Source organism: Heptranchias perlo, chromosome 12 (genome assembly GCF_035084215.1).
Source record: "Heptranchias perlo isolate sHepPer1 chromosome 12, sHepPer1.hap1, whole genome shotgun sequence".
NCBI lineage: Eukaryota > Metazoa > Chordata > Chondrichthyes > Hexanchiformes > Hexanchidae > Heptranchias > Heptranchias perlo.
This window is the reverse complement of record NC_090336.1, coordinates 9372100-9391650: the sequence shown is the minus strand read 5'-3', so window position 1 is coordinate 9391650 and position 19551 is coordinate 9372100. Positions and strand designations below refer to the sequence as shown.

Genomic DNA, 19551 nt, shown 5'->3' with positions numbered 1-19551 from the left:
GAAAAATCCTACTGTCCAGAAAGAATGGAGAGAACCTGAGGTTTATTTAGTAACAAATGGTACAGATAAGATGAATCCAGAATATTATTTCAAAAGTAAGTAATGAAATTAAGATCAGAAGGCACAAATTTAAATTAGTGAAAAATTGGGACTAGGAAGAGTTTGTATCCCCCTCGAAGAGTGAAGAATATTTGGAATGATCATTCAGGTTAGGTAGCAGAGACAAAAACAATAGCAATGTTCAAAATGCAGTGGATGTTTCAATGAGACAACTGGGGGACTAAAGAGATGAGCTATGCTGTGTTGAATAGTCTTTGTTCATCTTTGATTTTTCTTACTTTGTATATCTACCTCACTTATTTGGTTTCTGATGTACTCTAAGAAAAAATTATATCAAAAAGAATACAAATCAATCTCCCATAGTGATGTGCACAGGAGTTAAGACTAAGAGCCAACTCAGCCCCAAAGAGAGCCCACTCACCTCCCTAGGGGAATAGCTATTAGTTGATCATTTATACAACATACAAGAACAGGTTTGAGCCTTCACTAGGTGGATAGCAGCTATCTGATGCTCTTCACTAGCAGCATGGTGAGCAGTGCAATTCACCATTAAATGTGAGCACAACATCAGCATCCTCTTGACCACAACAAGGACACACATCATAACCTGTTGAATGGTGGTTATGTCATTTAGATATGTGGAATTTCAGCAGCAGCTGCTTCCTTCTCTGCAACCCAATCAAGGTAGACATCAAGCCCCATATATACAAGCACATGTTCTCATACCTAACTTGCAGGTAACACGTTCCAGCAGTTGTCATCCCAAATCTCAGTTTCCTTATCAGCCTTCAACATGGTAGAAGAACAGCTTCATAAGTAGAAGCTATCTTCATGTTCTAGTCATCCAAGTACAATGCTGTGTACCAGGCATATTTGTGACCAACTGCTTAATCTAGTTCCTCATCTGAAGAGCTTTGGTAAAGAGAGGAGCCCACTGTGAGGCTGGTTGGGCCTCCAGACCAGCAGTGTGGAGTCCTCCCTCCCTGCAGCTGTTTCACATTTTTGCCATAAATCAAACTCACAGCCTGGTCCTGGACTTTGCACATAGATCCCCACACCTCAAGGGTGTTTGTATCTCCCCCCCTTCCTCCACATGGGGTTTTGTTGCTCTCCCACCCACCCCCTCCCCAGGGGTGTTTATCTCCCTCCTCCTCCCAAGGGGGGTTTATCACCATTCCCTCCCCCGCCAAGGGGGGTGTTTATCTCCCTCCCCCTCCCCAGGGGTGTTTATCTCCCTCCCCCTCCCCAGGGGTGTTTATCTCCCTCCCCCTCCCCAGGGGTGTTTATCTCCCTCCCCCTCCCCAGGGGTGTTTATCTCCCTCCCCCTCCCCGGGGGTGTTTATCTCCCTCCCCCTCCCCGGGGGTGTTTATCTCCCTTCCCTCCGCGGGGGTGTTTATCTCCCTCCCCCTCCCCAGGGGTGTTTATCTCCCTCCCCCTCCCCAGGGGTGTTTATCTCCCTCCCCCTCCCCAGGGGTGTTTATCTCCCTTCCCTCCGCGGGGGTGTTTATCTCCCTCTCCCCAGGGGTGTTTATCTCCCTCCTCCTCCCAAGGGGGGTTTATCACCATTCCCTCCCCCGCCAAGGGGGGTGTTTCTCCCCCTCCGTCCTCCCGAGGGGTTTATGTCTCCTTCCCCTCCTCCCCGGGGGGGTGATTCCTCTCCCTCCCCGCCCTTGCCGGTTCTCCTGACCCTGACACACTCCGTCTCCCCGGGATCCCGGTCAGCGGACACTCACCGAGTAAGCGGCGGCCGGTGCCGAGATATCTGCAGCGGCCGAGACGCGGCCCGGCGGTTATCGGGAGGTTGCGGGAGGAAAGCGCCGCACGAAGGACACGGAGCGAGCCGAGCAAGGAGGCCGCCATCCCGGAGAGTGTCATGGCAACGGGCGGGGGGGCCGGCCAGCGCCTGCGGCCCGGGCACTTCAGGCGGCTGATCCCGCTCACACTCACACTCACACCCCGCCCGGGATTTAAACCCGACTCACAGCTCGGCAGATTAATAATAAAAACACATTATTAAAGTTCACCATTAAACAGAGTGAAAGCAGGAGGCGGAAGTGAGTGTTCTCGAGCCGCCGGAAACGAATTGGTCTGTAATTTAATGTCGGTTCTGAGGTAATTATATTAATGTTTTTAATCTATGAAAATAAAGGATCAAGGCTGTAAAATAGAGTCAAACGGTTTTTGTATTTTTAATCAAAATGCGTTATTGCCAAACAGTCTTAGTCATATCTGAACGGGGCTCTGCTGAGAATGGCCTGTCTCTCCCCCCCCCACCCCACACCTTGTTTTAATAAATTAATAATGAAAAGATCCTGAGTTTGTGATTAAAGGAGCTCCGTCCCGCCGCCCAGATGTGAAGAAGGCCCCGCGGGTCCTTCTCTCTCCTCCGGCGCCGTGACCTTTTTGTCTTTCAGCCAGGATGAGCCTCTTAGACGGAGTTAAACGTCAGGAGCTGGAGGTGAGACTGAGACTGAGGGTGGGGCTGGGGGTGAGACTAGAGGTGAGGGTGAAACTAGAGGTGAGGCTGAGGGTGAGACTAGAGGTGGGGGTGAGACTAGAGGTGAGGGTGAGACGAGAGGTGAGGCTGAGGGTGAGACTAGAGGTGGGGGTGAGACTAGAGCTGGGGCTGGGGGTGAGACTAGAGCCAGGGTATTTAACAATCAGGAAGGACAGGCAGGAAGGAAGGGGAGGTGGGGTGGCTATGTTAATAAAGGAAGGAATCACTGTAATACAGAGAAATTATATTGGGACAAAGCATCAAGATAATGAAACAGTTTGGGTAGAGATAAGGAATAATAAGGGGAAAAAAACACTAGTGGGCGTAGTATATAGGCCTCCTAATAGTTGCAACTCTGCTGGAAGAAGTATTAATCAGGAAATAGTCGGGGCATGTAATAAGGGAACAGCAATAATTATGGGGGATTTTAATTATCATATTAACTGGACAAATCAAATTGGGCAGAGCAGCCTTGAGGACGAGTTCATTGAGTGCATCAGGGATGGATTTCTTGAGCAGTATGTAACTGATCCGACAAGGGGGCAGACAACCTTGGACCTGGTCCTGTGTAATGAGTCAGGATTAATTAATAATGTCCTAGTTAAGGATCCCCTTGGAACGAGCGACCACAACATGGTTGAATTCCATATCCAATTAGAGGGTGAGAAGGTTGATTCTCAAACAAGCGTACTGAGCTTGAATAAAGGAGACTATGATGGTATGAGAGCGGAATTGATTAAAGTGGACTGGGAAAATAGATTAAAGGGTAAGACAGTACATGAGCAGTGGTGTTCATTTAGGGAGTTATTTTACAACTTTCAAAATAAATATATTCCACTGAGGAAAAAAGGGTGTAAAAGAAATGACAGCCATCCGTGGCTAAGTGAAGAAATCAAGGATAGTATCCGACTAAAAACAAGGACATATAAGGTAGCCAAACTTAGTGGGAGGATAGAAGATTGGGAATTCTTCAAAAGACAGCAAAAAGTAACTAAAGGATTGATTAAGAAAGGGAAGTTAGATTATGAAAAGAAATTAGCAAAAAATATAAAAACAGATAGCAAGAGTTTCTACAGTTATATAAAAAGAAAAAGGGTGGCTAAGGCAAACGTAGATCCCTTAGAGGATGAGACCGGGAAATTAATGGTGGGAAACATGGAGATGGCAAAAATGCTGAACAAATATTTTGTTTCAGTCTTTACAGTAGAGGACACTAAGAATATCCCAACACTGGACAAACAGGGGACTCTACGGGGGGAGGAGCTAAATACCATTAAAATCACTCAGGAGATGGTACTCAGTAAAATAATGGGACTCAAAGCGGATAAATCCCCTGGACCTGATGGCTTCCATCCTAGGGTCTTGAGGGAAGTGGCAGTAGGGATTGTGGATGCTTTGGAGATAGTTTTCCAAAATTCCCTGGACTCAGGAGAGGTCCCGGCAGATTGGAAAACTGCTAATGTAACACCGTTATTTAAAAAGGGTAGTAGGCAGAAGGCTGGAAATTATAGGCCAGTTAGCTTAACATCTGTGGTGGGTAAAATTTTGGAGTCTATTATTGAGGAGACAGTAACGGAACATTTAGATAAGCATAATTTAATAGGACAAAGTCAGCATGGCTTTATGAAGGGGAAGTCATGTCTGACAAATTTGCTTGAGTTCTTTGAGGATATAACGTACAGGGTGGATAAAGGGGAACCAGTGGACATAGTGTATTTAGACTTCCAGAAGGCATTCGACAAGGTGCCACATAAAAGATTATTACTTAAGATTAAAAAATCACGGGATTGGGGGTAACATTCTGGCATGGGTGGAGGATTGGTTCTCGAACAGGAAGCAGAGAGTTGGGATAAATGGTTCATTTTCGGACTGGCAACCAGTAACCAGTGGTGTTCCACAGGGGTCGGTGCTGGGTCCCCAACTCTTTACAATCTATATTGACGATTTGGAGGAGGGGACCGAGTGCAACATATCAAAATTTGCAGATGATACAAAGATGGGAGGGAAAGTAGAGAGTGAGGAGGACATAAAAAACCTGCAAGGGGATATAGACAGGCTGGGTGAGTGGGCGGAGATTTGGCAGATGCAATATAATATTGGAAAATGTGAGGTTATGCACTTTGGCAGGAAAAATCAGAGAGCAAGTTATTTTCTTAATGGCGAGAGACTGGAAAGTACTGCAGTACAAAGGGATCTGGGGATCCTAGTGCAAGAAAATCAAAAAGTTGGTATGCAGGTGCAGCAGGTGATCAAGAAAGCCAACGGAATGTTGGCTTTTATTGCTAGGGGGATAGAATATAAAAACAGGGAGGTATTGCTGCAGTTATATAGGGTATTGGTGAGACCGCACCTGGAATACTGCATACAGTTTTGGTCTCCATACTTAAGAAAAGACATACTTGCTCTCGAGGCAGTACAAAGAAGGTTCACTCGGTTAATCCCGGGGATGAGGGGGCGGACATATGAGGAGAGGTTGAGTAGATTGGGACTCTACTCATTGGAGTTCAGAAGAATGAGAGGCGATCTTATTGAAACATATAAGATTGTGAAGGGGCTTGATCGGGTGGATGCAGTAAGGATGTTCCCAAAGATGGGTGAAACTAGAACTAGGGGGCATGATCTTAGAATAAGGGGCTGCTCTTTCAAAACTGAGATGAGGAGAAACTTCTTCACTCAGAGGGTGGTAGGTCTGTGGAATTTGCTGCCCCAGGAAGCTGTGGAAGCTACATCATTAGATAAATTTAAAACAGAAATAGATAGTTTTCTAGAAGTAAAGGGAATTAGGGGTTATGGGGAGCGGGCAGGAAATTGGACATGAAGCTGAGTTCGGATCGGTCAATGCCCTGTGGGTGGCGGAGAGGGCCCAGGGGCTGTGCGGCCGGGTCCTGCTCCTACTTCTTGTGTTCTTTAGATTTGTGGTTGGGATCAGATCAGCCATGATCTTATTGAATGGCGGAGCAGGCTCGAGGGGCCGATTGGCCTACTCCTGCTCCAATTTCTTATGTTCGTATGTTCTTATGAGGGTGAGACTAGAGCTGGGGCTGGGGCTGGGGGTGAGACTAGAGGTGAGGGTGAGACTAGGGCTGGGGCTGGGGGTGAGACTAGAGGTGAGGGTGAGACTAGAGCTGGGGCTGGGGCTGGGGGTGAGACTAGAGCTGGGGCTGGGGGTGAGACTAGAGCTGGGGCTGGGGGTGAGACTAGAGCTGGGGCTGGGGGTGAGACTAGAGCTGGGGCTGGGGGTGAGACTAGAGCTGGGGCTGGGGGTGAGACTAGAGCTGAGGGTGAGGGTGAGACTAGAGCTGGGGCTGGGGGTGAGACTAGAGCTGGGGCTGGGGGTGAGACTAGAGCTGAGGGTGAGACTGGAGCTGAGGGTGAGACTGGAGCTGAGGGTGAGACTGGAGCTGAGGGTGAGACTGGAGCTGAGGGTGAGACTGGAGCTGAGGGTGAGACTGGAGCTGAGGGTGAGACTGGAGCTGAGGGTGAGACTGGAGCTGAGGGTGAGACTGGAGCTGAGGGTGAGACTGGAGCTGAGGGTGAGACTGGAGCTGAGGGTGAGACTGGAGCTGAGGGTGAGACTGGAGCTGAGGGTGAGACTGGAGCTGAGGGTGAGACTGGAGCTGAGGGTGAGACTGGAGCTGAGGGTGAGACTGGAGCTGAGGGTGAGACTGGAGCTGAGGGTGAGACTGGAGCTGAGGGTGAGACTGGAGCTGAGGGTGAGACTGGAGCTGAGGGTGAGACTGGAGCTGAGGGTGAGACTGGAGCTGAGGGTGAGACTGGAGCTGAGGGTGAGACTGGAGCTGAGGGTGAGACTGGAGCTGAGGGTGAGACTGGAGCTGAGGGTGAGACTGGAGCTGAGGGTGAGACTGGAGCTGAGGGTGAGACTGGAGCTGAGGGTGAGACTGGAGCTGAGGGTGAGACTGGAGCTGAGGGTGAGACTGGAGCTGAGGGTGAGACTGGAGCTGAGGGTGAGACTGGAGCTGAGGGTGAGACTGGAGCTGAGGGTGAGACTGGAGCTGAGGGTGAGACTGGAGCTGAGGGTGAGACTGGAGCTGAGGGTGAGACTGGAGCTGAGGGTGAGACTGGAGCTGAGGGTGAGACTGGAGCTGAGGGTGAGACTGGAGCTGAGGGTGAGACTGGAGCTGAGGGTGAGACTGGAGCTGAGGGTGAGACTGGAGCTGAGGGTGAGACTGGAGCTGAGGGTGAGACTGGAGCTGAGGGTGAGACTGGAGCTGAGGGTGAGACTGGAGCTGAGGGTGAGACTGGAGCTGAGGGTGAGACTGGAGCTGAGGGTGAGACTGGAGCTGAGGGTGAGACTGGAGCTGAGGGTGAGACTGGAGCTGAGGGTGAGACTGGAGCTGAGGGTGAGACTGGAGCTGAGGGTGAGACTGGAGCTGAGGGTGAGACTGGAGCTGAGGGTGAGACTGGAGCTGAGGGTGAGACTGGAGCTGAGGGTGAGACTGGAGCTGAGGGTGAGACTGGAGCTGAGGGTGAGACTGGAGCTGAGGGTGAGACTGGAGCTGAGGGTGAGACTGGAGCTGAGGGTGAGACTGGAGCTGAGGGTGAGACTGGAGCTGAGGGTGAGACTGGAGCTGAGGGTGAGACTGGAGCTGAGGGTGAGACTGGAGCTGAGGGTGAGACTGGAGCTGAGGGTGAGACTGGAGCTGAGGGTGAGACTGGAGCTGAGGGTGAGACTGGAGCTGAGGGTGAGACTGGAGCTGAGGGTGAGACTGGAGCTGAGGGTGAGACTGGAGCTGAGGGTGAGACTGGAGCTGAGGGTGAGACTGGAGCTGAGGGTGAGACTGGAGCTGAGGGTGAGACTGGAGCTGAGGGTGAGACTGGAGCTGAGGGTGAGACTGGAGCTGAGGGTGAGACTGGAGCTGAGGGTGAGACTGGAGCTGAGGGTGAGACTGGAGCTGAGGGTGAGACTGGAGCTGAGGGTGAGACTGGAGCTGAGGGTGAGACTGGAGCTGAGGGTGAGACTGGAGCTGAGGGTGAGACTGGAGCTGAGGGTGAGACTGGAGCTGAGGGTGAGACTGGAGCTGAGGGTGAGACTGGAGCTGAGGGTGAGACTGGAGCTGAGGGTGAGACTGGAGCTGAGGGTGAGACTGGAGCTGAGGGTGAGACTGGAGCTGAGGGTGAGACTGGAGCTGAGGGTGAGACTGGAGCTGAGGGTGAGACTGGAGCTGAGGGTGAGACTGGAGCTGAGGGTGAGACTGGAGCTGAGGGTGAGACTGGAGCTGAGGGTGAGACTGGAGCTGAGGGTGAGACTGGAGCTGAGGGTGAGACTGGAGCTGAGGGTGAGACTGGAGCTGAGGGTGAGACTGGAGCTGAGGGTGAGACTGGAGCTGAGGGTGAGACTGGAGCTGAGGGTGAGACTGGAGCTGAGGGTGAGACTGGAGCTGAGGGTGAGACTGGAGCTGAGGGTGAGACTGGAGCTGAGGGTGAGACTGGAGCTGAGGGTGAGACTGGAGCTGAGGGTGAGACTGGAGCTGAGGGTGAGACTGGAGCTGAGGGTGAGACTGGAGCTGAGGGTGAGACTGGAGCTGAGGGTGAGACTGGAGCTGAGGGTGAGACTGGAGCTGAGGGTGAGACTGGAGCTGAGGGTGAGACTGGAGCTGAGGGTGAGACTGGAGCTGAGGGTGAGACTGGAGCTGAGGGTGAGACTGGAGCTGAGGGTGAGACTGGAGCTGAGGGTGAGACTGGAGCTGAGGGTGAGACTGGAGCTGAGGGTGAGACTGGAGCTGAGGGTGAGACTGGAGCTGAGGGTGAGACTGGAGCTGAGGGTGAGACTGGAGCTGAGGGTGAGACTGGAGCTGAGGGTGAGACTGGAGCTGAGGGTGAGACTGGAGCTGAGGGTGAGACTGGAGCTGAGGGTGAGACTGGAGCTGAGGGTGAGACTGGAGCTGAGGGTGAGACTGGAGCTGAGGGTGAGACTGGAGCTGAGGGTGAGACTGGAGCTGAGGGTGAGACTGGAGCTGAGGGTGAGACTGGAGCTGAGGGTGAGACTGGAGCTGAGGGTGAGACTGGAGCTGAGGGTGAGACTGGAGCTGAGGGTGAGACTGGAGCTGAGGGTGAGACTGGAGCTGAGGGTGAGACTGGAGCTGAGGGTGAGACTGGAGCTGAGGGTGAGACTGGAGCTGAGGGTGAGACTGGAGCTGAGGGTGAGACTGGAGCTGAGGGTGAGACTGGAGCTGAGGGTGAGACTGGAGCTGAGGGTGAGACTGGAGCTGAGGGTGAGACTGGAGCTGAGGGTGAGACTGGAGCTGAGGGTGAGACTGGAGCTGAGGGTGAGACTGGAGCTGAGGGTGAGACTGGAGCTGAGGGTGAGACTGGAGCTGAGGGTGAGACTGGAGCTGAGGGTGAGACTGGAGCTGAGGGTGAGACTGGAGCTGAGGGTGAGACTGGAGCTGAGGGTGAGACTGGAGCTGAGGGTGAGACTGGAGCTGAGGGTGAGACTGGAGCTGAGGGTGAGACTGGAGCTGAGGGTGAGACTGGAGCTGAGGGTGAGACTGGAGCTGAGGGTGAGACTGGAGCTGAGGGTGAGACTGGAGCTGAGGGTGAGACTGGAGCTGAGGGTGAGACTGGAGCTGAGGGTGAGACTGGAGCTGAGGGTGAGACTGGAGCTGAGGGTGAGACTGGAGCTGAGGGTGAGACTGGAGCTGAGGGTGAGACTGGAGCTGAGGGTGAGACTGGAGCTGAGGGTGAGACTGGAGCTGAGGGTGAGACTGGAGCTGAGGGTGAGACTGGAGCTGAGGGTGAGACTGGAGCTGAGGGTGAGACTGGAGCTGAGGGTGAGACTGGAGCTGAGGGTGAGACTGGAGCTGAGGGTGAGACTGGAGCTGAGGGTGAGACTGGAGCTGAGGGTGAGACTGGAGCTGAGGGTGAGACTGGAGCTGAGGGTGAGACTGGAGCTGAGGGTGAGACTGGAGCTGAGGGTGAGACTGGAGCTGAGGGTGAGACTGGAGCTGAGGGTGAGACTGGAGCTGAGGGTGAGACTGGAGCTGAGGGTGAGACTGGAGCTGAGGGTGAGACTGGAGCTGAGGGTGAGACTGGAGCTGAGGGTGAGACTGGAGCTGAGGGTGAGACTGGAGCTGAGGGTGAGACTGGAGCTGAGGGTGAGACTGGAGCTGAGGGTGAGACTGGAGCTGAGGGTGAGACTGGAGCTGAGGGTGAGACTGGAGCTGAGGGTGAGACTGGAGCTGAGGGTGAGACTGGAGCTGAGGGTGAGACTGGAGCTGAGGGTGAGACTGGAGCTGAGGGTGAGACTGGAGCTGAGGGTGAGACTGGAGCTGAGGGTGAGACTGGAGCTGAGGGTGAGACTGGAGCTGAGGGTGAGACTGGAGCTGAGGGTGAGACTGGAGCTGAGGGTGAGACTGGAGCTGAGGGTGAGACTGGAGCTGAGGGTGAGACTGGAGCTGAGGGTGAGACTGGAGCTGAGGGTGAGACTGGAGCTGAGGGTGAGACTGGAGCTGAGGGTGAGACTGGAGCTGAGGGTGAGACTGGAGCTGAGGGTGAGACTGGAGCTGAGGGTGAGACTGGAGCTGAGGGTGAGACTGGAGCTGAGGGTGAGACTGGAGCTGAGGGTGAGACTGGAGCTGAGGGTGAGACTGGAGCTGAGGGTGAGACTGGAGCTGAGGGTGAGACTGGAGCTGAGGGTGAGACTGGAGCTGAGGGTGAGACTGGAGCTGAGGGTGAGACTGGAGCTGAGGGTGAGACTGGAGCTGAGGGTGAGACTGGAGCTGAGGGTGAGACTGGAGCTGAGGGTGAGACTGGAGCTGAGGGTGAGACTGGAGCTGAGGGTGAGACTGGAGCTGAGGGTGAGACTGGAGCTGAGGGTGAGACTGGAGCTGAGGGTGAGACTGGAGCTGAGGGTGAGACTGGAGCTGAGGGTGAGACTGGAGCTGAGGGTGAGACTGGAGCTGAGGGTGAGACTGGAGCTGAGGGTGAGACTGGAGCTGAGGGTGAGACTGGAGCTGAGGGTGAGACTGGAGCTGAGGGTGAGACTGGAGCTGAGGGTGAGACTGGAGCTGAGGGTGAGACTGGAGCTGAGGGTGAGACTGGAGCTGAGGGTGAGACTGGAGCTGAGGGTGAGACTGGAGCTGAGGGTGAGACTGGAGCTGAGGGTGAGACTGGAGCTGAGGGTGAGACTGGAGCTGAGGGTGAGACTGGAGCTGAGGGTGAGACTGGAGCTGAGGGTGAGACTGGAGCTGAGGGTGAGACTGGAGCTGAGGGTGAGACTGGAGCTGAGGGTGAGACTGGAGCTGAGGGTGAGACTGGAGCTGAGGGTGAGACTGGAGCTGAGGGTGAGACTGGAGCTGAGGGTGAGACTGGAGCTGAGGGTGAGACTGGAGCTGAGGGTGAGACTGGAGCTGAGGGTGAGACTGGAGCTGAGGGTGAGACTGGAGCTGAGGGTGAGACTGGAGCTGAGGGTGAGACTGGAGCTGAGGGTGAGACTGGAGCTGAGGGTGAGACTGGAGCTGAGGGTGAGACTGGAGCTGAGGGTGAGACTGGAGCTGAGGGTGAGACTGGAGCTGAGGGTGAGACTGGAGCTGAGGGTGAGACTGGAGCTGAGGGTGAGACTGGAGCTGAGGGTGAGACTGGAGCTGAGGGTGAGACTGGAGCTGAGGGTGAGACTGGAGCTGAGGGTGAGACTGGAGCTGAGGGTGAGACTGGAGCTGAGGGTGAGACTGGAGCTGAGGGTGAGACTGGAGCTGAGGGTGAGACTGGAGCTGAGGGTGAGACTGGAGCTGAGGGTGAGACTGGAGCTGAGGGTGAGACTGGAGCTGAGGGTGAGACTGGAGCTGAGGGTGAGACTGGAGCTGAGGGTGAGACTGGAGCTGAGGGTGAGACTGGAGCTGAGGGTGAGACTGGAGCTGAGGGTGAGACTGGAGCTGAGGGTGAGACTGGAGCTGAGGGTGAGACTGGAGCTGAGGGTGAGACTGGAGCTGAGGGTGAGACTGGAGCTGAGGGTGAGACTGGAGCTGAGGGTGAGACTGGAGCTGAGGGTGAGACTGGAGCTGAGGGTGAGACTGGAGCTGAGGGTGAGACTGGAGCTGAGGGTGAGACTGGAGCTGAGGGTGAGACTGGAGCTGAGGGTGAGACTGGAGCTGAGGGTGAGACTGGAGCTGAGGGTGAGACTGGAGCTGAGGGTGAGACTGGAGCTGAGGGTGAGACTGGAGCTGAGGGTGAGACTGGAGCTGAGGGTGAGACTGGAGCTGAGGGTGAGACTGGAGCTGAGGGTGAGACTGGAGCTGAGGGTGAGACTGGAGCTGAGGGTGAGACTGGAGCTGAGGGTGAGACTGGAGCTGAGGGTGAGACTGGAGCTGAGGGTGAGACTGGAGCTGAGGGTGAGACTGGAGCTGAGGGTGAGACTGGAGCTGAGGGTGAGACTGGAGCTGAGGGTGAGACTGGAGCTGAGGGTGAGACTGGAGCTGAGGGTGAGACTGGAGCTGAGGGTGAGACTGGAGCTGAGGGTGAGACTGGAGCTGAGGGTGAGACTGGAGCTGAGGGTGAGACTGGAGCTGAGGGTGAGACTGGAGCTGAGGGTGAGACTGGAGCTGAGGGTGAGACTGGAGCTGAGGGTGAGACTGGAGCTGAGGGTGAGACTGGAGCTGAGGGTGAGACTGGAGCTGAGGGTGAGACTGGAGCTGAGGGTGAGACTGGAGCTGAGGGTGAGACTGGAGCTGAGGGTGAGACTGGAGCTGAGGGTGAGACTGGAGCTGAGGGTGAGACTGGAGCTGAGGGTGAGACTGGAGCTGAGGGTGAGACTGGAGCTGAGGGTGAGACTGGAGCTGAGGGTGAGACTGGAGCTGAGGGTGAGACTGGAGCTGAGGGTGAGACTGGAGCTGAGGGTGAGACTGGAGCTGAGGGTGAGACTGGAGCTGAGGGTGAGACTGGAGCTGAGGGTGAGACTGGAGCTGAGGGTGAGACTGGAGCTGAGGGTGAGACTGGAGCTGAGGGTGAGACTGGAGCTGAGGGTGAGACTGGAGCTGAGGGTGAGACTGGAGCTGAGGGTGAGACTGGAGCTGAGGGTGAGACTGGAGCTGAGGGTGAGACTGGAGCTGAGGGTGAGACTGGAGCTGAGGGTGAGACTGGAGCTGAGGGTGAGACTGGAGCTGAGGGTGAGACTGGAGCTGAGGGTGAGACTGGAGCTGAGGGTGAGACTGGAGCTGAGGGTGAGACTGGAGCTGAGGGTGAGACTGGAGCTGAGGGTGAGACTGGAGCTGAGGGTGAGACTGGAGCTGAGGGTGAGACTGGAGCTGAGGGTGAGACTGGAGCTGAGGGTGAGACTGGAGCTGAGGGTGAGACTGGAGCTGAGGGTGAGACTGGAGCTGAGGGTGAGACTGGAGCTGAGGGTGAGACTGGAGCTGAGGGTGAGACTGGAGCTGAGGGTGAGACTGGAGCTGAGGGTGAGACTGGAGCTGAGGGTGAGACTGGAGCTGAGGGTGAGACTGGAGCTGAGGGTGAGACTGGAGCTGAGGGTGAGACTGGAGCTGAGGGTGAGACTGGAGCTGAGGGTGAGACTGGAGCTGAGGGTGAGACTGGAGCTGAGGGTGAGACTGGAGCTGAGGGTGAGACTGGAGCTGAGGGTGAGACTGGAGCTGAGGGTGAGACTGGAGCTGAGGGTGAGACTGGAGCTGAGGGTGAGACTGGAGCTGAGGGTGAGACTGGAGCTGAGGGTGAGACTGGAGCTGAGGGTGAGACTGGAGCTGAGGGTGAGACTGGAGCTGAGGGTGAGACTGGAGCTGAGGGTGAGACTGGAGCTGAGGGTGAGACTGGAGCTGAGGGTGAGACTGGAGCTGAGGGTGAGACTGGAGCTGAGGGTGAGACTGGAGCTGAGGGTGAGACTGGAGCTGAGGGTGAGACTGGAGCTGAGGGTGAGACTGGAGCTGAGGGTGAGACTGGAGCTGAGGGTGAGACTGGAGCTGAGGGTGAGACTGGAGCTGAGGGTGAGACTGGAGCTGAGGGTGAGACTGGAGCTGAGGGTGAGACTGGAGCTGAGGGTGAGACTGGAGCTGAGGGTGAGACTGGAGCTGAGGGTGAGACTGGAGCTGAGGGTGAGACTGGAGCTGAGGGTGAGACTGGAGCTGAGGGTGAGACTGGAGCTGAGGGTGAGACTGGAGCTGAGGGTGAGACTGGAGCTGAGGGTGAGACTGGAGCTGAGGGTGAGACTGGAGCTGAGGGTGAGACTGGAGCTGAGGGTGAGACTGGAGCTGAGGGTGAGACTGGAGCTGAGGGTGAGACTGGAGCTGAGGGTGAGACTGGAGCTGAGGGTGAGACTGGAGCTGAGGGTGAGACTGGAGCTGAGGGTGAGACTGGAGCTGAGGGTGAGACTGGAGCTGAGGGTGAGACTGGAGCTGAGGGTGAGACTGGAGCTGAGGGTGAGACTGGAGCTGAGGGTGAGACTGGAGCTGAGGGTGAGACTGGAGCTGAGGGTGAGACTGGAGCTGAGGGTGAGACTGGAGCTGAGGGTGAGACTGGAGCTGAGGGTGAGACTGGAGCTGAGGGTGAGACTGGAGCTGAGGGTGAGACTGGAGCTGAGGGTGAGACTGGAGCTGAGGGTGAGACTGGAGCTGAGGGTGAGACTGGAGCTGAGGGTGAGACTGGAGCTGAGGGTGAGACTGGAGCTGAGGGTGAGACTGGAGCTGAGGGTGAGACTGGAGCTGAGGGTGAGACTGGAGCTGAGGGTGAGACTGGAGCTGAGGGTGAGACTGGAGCTGAGGGTGAGACTGGAGCTGAGGGTGAGACTGGAGCTGAGGGTGAGACTGGAGCTGAGGGTGAGACTGGAGCTGAGGGTGAGACTGGAGCTGAGGGTGAGACTGGAGCTGAGGGTGAGACTGGAGCTGAGGGTGAGACTGGAGCTGAGGGTGAGACTGGAGCTGAGGGTGAGACTGGAGCTGAGGGTGAGACTGGAGCTGAGGGTGAGACTGGAGCTGAGGGTGAGACTGGAGCTGAGGGTGAGACTGGAGCTGAGGGTGAGACTGGAGCTGAGGGTGAGACTGGAGCTGAGGGTGAGACTGGAGCTGAGGGTGAGACTGGAGCTGAGGGTGAGACTGGAGCTGAGGGTGAGACTGGAGCTGAGGGTGAGACTGGAGCTGAGGGTGAGACTGGAGCTGAGGGTGAGACTGGAGCTGAGGGTGAGACTGGAGCTGAGGGTGAGACTGGAGCTGAGGGTGAGACTGGAGCTGAGGGTGAGACTGGAGCTGAGGGTGAGACTGGAGCTGAGGGTGAGACTGGAGCTGAGGGTGAGACTGGAGCTGAGGGTGAGACTGGAGCTGAGGGTGAGACTGGAGCTGAGGGTGAGACTGGAGCTGAGGGTGAGACTGGAGCTGAGGGTGAGACTGGAGCTGAGGGTGAGACTGGAGCTGAGGGTGAGACTGGAGCTGAGGGTGAGACTGGAGCTGAGGGTGAGACTGGAGCTGAGGGTGAGACTGGAGCTGAGGGTGAGACTGGAGCTGAGGGTGAGACTGGAGCTGAGGGTGAGACTGGAGCTGAGGGTGAGACTGGAGCTGAGGGTGAGACTGGAGCTGAGGGTGAGACTGGAGCTGAGGGTGAGACTGGAGCTGAGGGTGAGACTGGAGCTGAGGGTGAGACTGGAGCTGAGGGTGAGACTGGAGCTGAGGGTGAGACTGGAGCTGAGGGTGAGACTGGAGCTGAGGGTGAGACTGGAGCTGAGGGTGAGACTGGAGCTGAGGGTGAGACTGGAGCTGAGGGTGAGACTGGAGCTGAGGGTGAGACTGGAGCTGAGGGTGAGACTGGAGCTGAGGGTGAGACTGGAGCTGAGGGTGAGACTGGAGCTGAGGGTGAGACTGGAGCTGAGGGTGAGACTGGAGCTGAGGGTGAGACTGGAGCTGAGGGTGAGACTGGAGCTGAGGGTGAGACTGGAGCTGAGGGTGAGACTGGAGCTGAGGGTGAGACTGGAGCTGAGGGTGAGACTGGAGCTGAGGGTGAGACTGGAGCTGAGGGTGAGACTGGAGCTGAGGGTGAGACTGGAGCTGAGGGTGAGACTGGAGCTGAGGGTGAGACTGGAGCTGAGGGTGAGACTGGAGCTGAGGGTGAGACTGGAGCTGAGGGTGAGACTGGAGCTGAGGGTGAGACTGGAGCTGAGGGTGAGACTGGAGCTGAGGGTGAGACTGGAGCTGAGGGTGAGACTGGAGCTGAGGGTGAGACTGGAGCTGAGGGTGAGACTGGAGCTGAGGGTGAGACTGGAGCTGAGGGTGAGACTGGAGCTGAGGGTGAGACTGGAGCTGAGGGTGAGACTGGAGCTGAGGGTGAGACTGGAGCTGAGGGTGAGACTGGAGCTGAGGGTGAGACTGGAGCTGAGGGTGAGACTGGAGCTGAGGGTGAGACTGGAGCTGAGGGTGAGACTGGAGCTGAGGGTGAGACTGGAGCTGAGGGTGAGACTGGAGCTGAGGGTGAGACTGGAGCTGAGGGTGAGACTGGAGCTGAGGGTGAGACTGGAGCTGAGGGTGAGACTGGAGCTGAGGGTGAGACTGGAGCTGAGGGTGAGACTGGAGCTGAGGGTGAGACTGGAGCTGAGGGTGAGACTGGAGCTGAGGGTGAGACTGGAGCTGAGGGTGAGACTGGAGCTGAGGGTGAGACTGGAGCTGAGGGTGAGACTGGAGCTGAGGGTGAGACTGGAGCTGAGGGTGAGACTGGAGCTGAGGGTGAGACTGGAGCTGAGGGTGAGACTGGAGCTGAGGGTGAGACTGGAGCTGAGGGTGAGACTGGAGCTGAGGGTGAGACTGGAGCTGAGGGTGAGACTGGAGCTGAGGGTGAGACTGGAGCTGAGGGTGAGACTGGAGCTGAGGGTGAGACTGGAGCTGAGGGTGAGACTGGAGCTGAGGGTGAGACTGGAGCTGAGGGTGAGACTGGAGCTGAGGGTGAGACTGGAGCTGAGGGTGAGACTGGAGCTGAGGGTGAGACTGGAGCTGAGGGTGAGACTGGAGCTGAGGGTGAGACTGGAGCTGAGGGTGAGACTGGAGCTGAGGGTGAGACTGGAGCTGAGGGTGAGACTGGAGCTGAGGGTGAGACTGGAGCTGAGGGTGAGACTGGAGCTGAGGGTGAGACTGGAGCTGAGGGTGAGACTGGAGCTGAGGGTGAGACTGGAGCTGAGGGTGAGACTGGAGCTGAGGGTGAGACTGGAGCTGAGGGTGAGACTGGAGCTGAGGGTGAGACTGGAGCTGAGGGTGAGACTGGAGCTGAGGGTGAGACTGGAGCTGAGGGTGAGACTGGAGCTGAGGGTGAGACTGGAGCTGAGGGTGAGACTGGAGCTGAGGGTGAGACTGGAGCTGAGGGTGAGACTGGAGCTGAGGGTGAGACTGGAGCTGAGGGTGAGACTGGAGCTGAGGGTGAGACTGGAGCTGAGGGTGAGACTGGAGCTGAGGGTGAGACTGGAGCTGAGGGTGAGACTGGAGCTGAGGGTGAGACTGGAGCTGAGGGTGAGACTGGAGCTGAGGGTGAGACTGGAGCTGAGGGTGAGACTGGAGCTGAGGGTGAGACTGGAGCTGAGGGTGAGACTGGAGCTGAGGGTGAGACTGGAGCTGAGGGTGAGACTGGAGCTGAGGGTGAGACTGGAGCTGAGGGTGAGACTGGAGCTGAGGGTGAGACTGGAGCTGAGGGTGAGACTGGAGCTGAGGGTGAGACTGGAGCTGAGGGTGAGACTGGAGCTGAGGGTGAGACTGGAGCTGAGGGTGAGACTGGAGCTGAGGGTGAGACTGGAGCTGAGGGTGAGACTGGAGCTGAGGGTGAGACTGGAGCTGAGGGTGAGACTGGAGCTGAGGGTGAGACTGGAGCTGAGGGTGAGACTGGAGCTGAGGGTGAGACTGGAGCTGAGGGTGAGACTGGAGCTGAGGGTGAGACTGGAGCTGAGGGTGAGACTGGAGCTGAGGGTGAGACTGGAGCTGAGGGTGAGACTGGAGCTGAGGGTGAGACTGGAGCTGAGGGTGAGACTGGAGCTGAGGGTGAGACTGGAGCTGAGGGTGAGACTGGAGCTGAGGGTGAGACTGGAGCTGAGGGTGAGACTGGAGCTGAGGGTGAGACTGGAGCTGAGGGTGAGACTGGAGCTGAGGGTGAGACTGGAGCTGAGGGTGAGACTGGAGCTGAGGGTGAGACTGGAGCTGAGGGTGAGACTGGAGCTGAGGGTGAGACTGGAGCTGAGGGTGAGACTGGAGCTGAGGGTGAGACTGGAGCTGAGGGTGAGACTGGAGCTGAGGGTGAGACTGGAGCTGAGGGTGAGACTGGAGCTGAGGGTGAGACTGGAGCTGAGGGTGAGACTGGAGCTGAGGGTGAGACTGGAGCTGAGGGTGAGACTGGAGCTGAGGGTGAGACTGGAGCTGAGGGTGAGACTGGAGCTGAGGGTGAGACTGGAGCTGAGGGTGAGACTGGAGCTGAGGGTGAGACTGGGGGTGAGGGTGAGACTGGGGGTGAGGGTGAGACTGGGGGTGAGGGTGAGACTGGGGGTGAGGGTGAGACTGGGGGTGAGGGTGAGACTGGGGGTGAGGGTGAGACTGGGGGTGAGGGTGAGACTGGGGGTGAGGGTGAGACTGGGGGTGAGGGTGAGACTGGGGGTGAGGGTGAGACTGGGGGTGAGGGTGAGACTGGGGGTGAGGGTGAGACTGGAGCTGAGGGTGGGGGTGGGGGTGAGGGTGAGACTGGAGCTGAGGGTGGGGGTGGGGGTGAGGGTGAGGGTGAGACTGGAGCTGAGGGTGGGGGTGGGGGTGGGGGTGAGACTAGGGCTGGGGCGACAGCTTTCAAACAAGTCCCAGCATCAGGCAGGGTGTGAGCGGGTCTGTTGTGTTTTGCTGGTGTTGGGCTGAGTTCAGTTCAGTGAGACAGAAGTCCGGTTTATTAATTAGAAATATCCAGGCCCCTCGCTCAAAACAAAATCACACCAGTCTAGAACTAGGGGGCATAGTCTCAGGATAAGGGATCGGTCATTTAAGACTGAGATGAGGAGGAATTTCTTGACGAAGAGGATTGGAATTCTCTACCCCAGGAGTTGTGGATACTGAGTCGTTGAATATATTCAAGGCTGAGATAGATCGAGTTTTGGACTCTAGGGTAATCAAGGGATATGGAGATCAGGCGGGAAAGTGGAGTCGAGGTCAAAGATCAGCTATGATCTGATTCAATGGCGGAGCAGGCTCGAGGGGCCATATGGCCTACTCCTGCTCCTATTTCTTATGTTCTTACAATTGGCAACCACAGACGGAACAGGATTTGACGGGGATGAGTCATGCAAGAGGGAGTAAGATAGTGATAGGAGATGTGATGGGTCTTTCAAATGCAGCAGCTTTATAACGAGAGGTGCGCGGATAGCAGTTCTCCGTGAGGTACAAGCATTGCCAAGTGACTGCTGTTTGAGTAGGATATACACACACACTACATAATGTATTAGTATGTGAAAAATCAAAAAAGAAGGAAGCTCTTATTCCTGTGCTTCCTGATCATCTATGATCCAAGTGCCATTTTTAGATTATGCTATCTGTAAGCTGAAGTGTTCTCAGCCTTCCTCCTGTGGTGGTGGCATCAATACCTGCCACGGAACAGCAATTTTTAAGCTTCACTGCACTATATATCCCTGGGGTCTCTTGGAAGTGTGCCATTAAAAGAAAGGCTACACCAGGGATTCTTCCAAAGTCCAGTTTTGGACTTAGTGAAAGGTGACAATACTACCCAGGTTGGAGCTACAGCAATTTTTATGGGGAAGACTATAATAAAATAATGACCCTGCTTGGATTAACAGCACAGCAAAACTTCCTTATGGTTTTTTTCCGTCAAATGTTTCTACATCAATCAGAGTTCTGAATCTCCTCGGCAGTTGCTGCCCAAAGCGCAACTCAGTGAAACAGTAATATATGGCACTTATAATAGCTGGCTAGCTGAGAAAACTCCAGGATAGAATCTCATACCAGCTCAATCAATCTACAGAGCAGTTCCAACATAAGTCACAATTGTTATTTGATTGCATGCCTATAAACTAATATCATTC

At 56.1% G+C, this 19551-nt stretch overlaps 2 protein-coding genes across 2 annotated transcripts in view; one reads left to right on the top strand and one right to left on the bottom strand.

Moving 5' to 3' along the window:
• The window catches only part of pdhx (pyruvate dehydrogenase complex component X), a 205286-nt gene extending 203185 nt beyond the window's left edge, over window positions 1-2101 (bottom strand). Inside the window, exon 1 of the mRNA XM_067993632.1 lies at window positions 1795-2101. Coding sequence (XP_067849733.1) covers window positions 1795-1936 — 142 coding nt within the window. The 5' untranslated portion in view covers window positions 1937-2101. The remainder of the gene's footprint in view (window positions 1-1794) is intronic.
• Window positions 2102-2419: 318 nt separating this feature from the next.
• apip (APAF1 interacting protein) overlaps window positions 2420-19551 on the top strand; it is a 60292-nt gene continuing 43160 nt past the window's right edge. Inside the window, exon 1 of the mRNA XM_067993631.1 lies at window positions 2420-2519. Coding sequence (XP_067849732.1) covers window positions 2481-2519 — 39 coding nt within the window. The 5' untranslated portion in view covers window positions 2420-2480. The remainder of the gene's footprint in view (window positions 2520-19551) is intronic.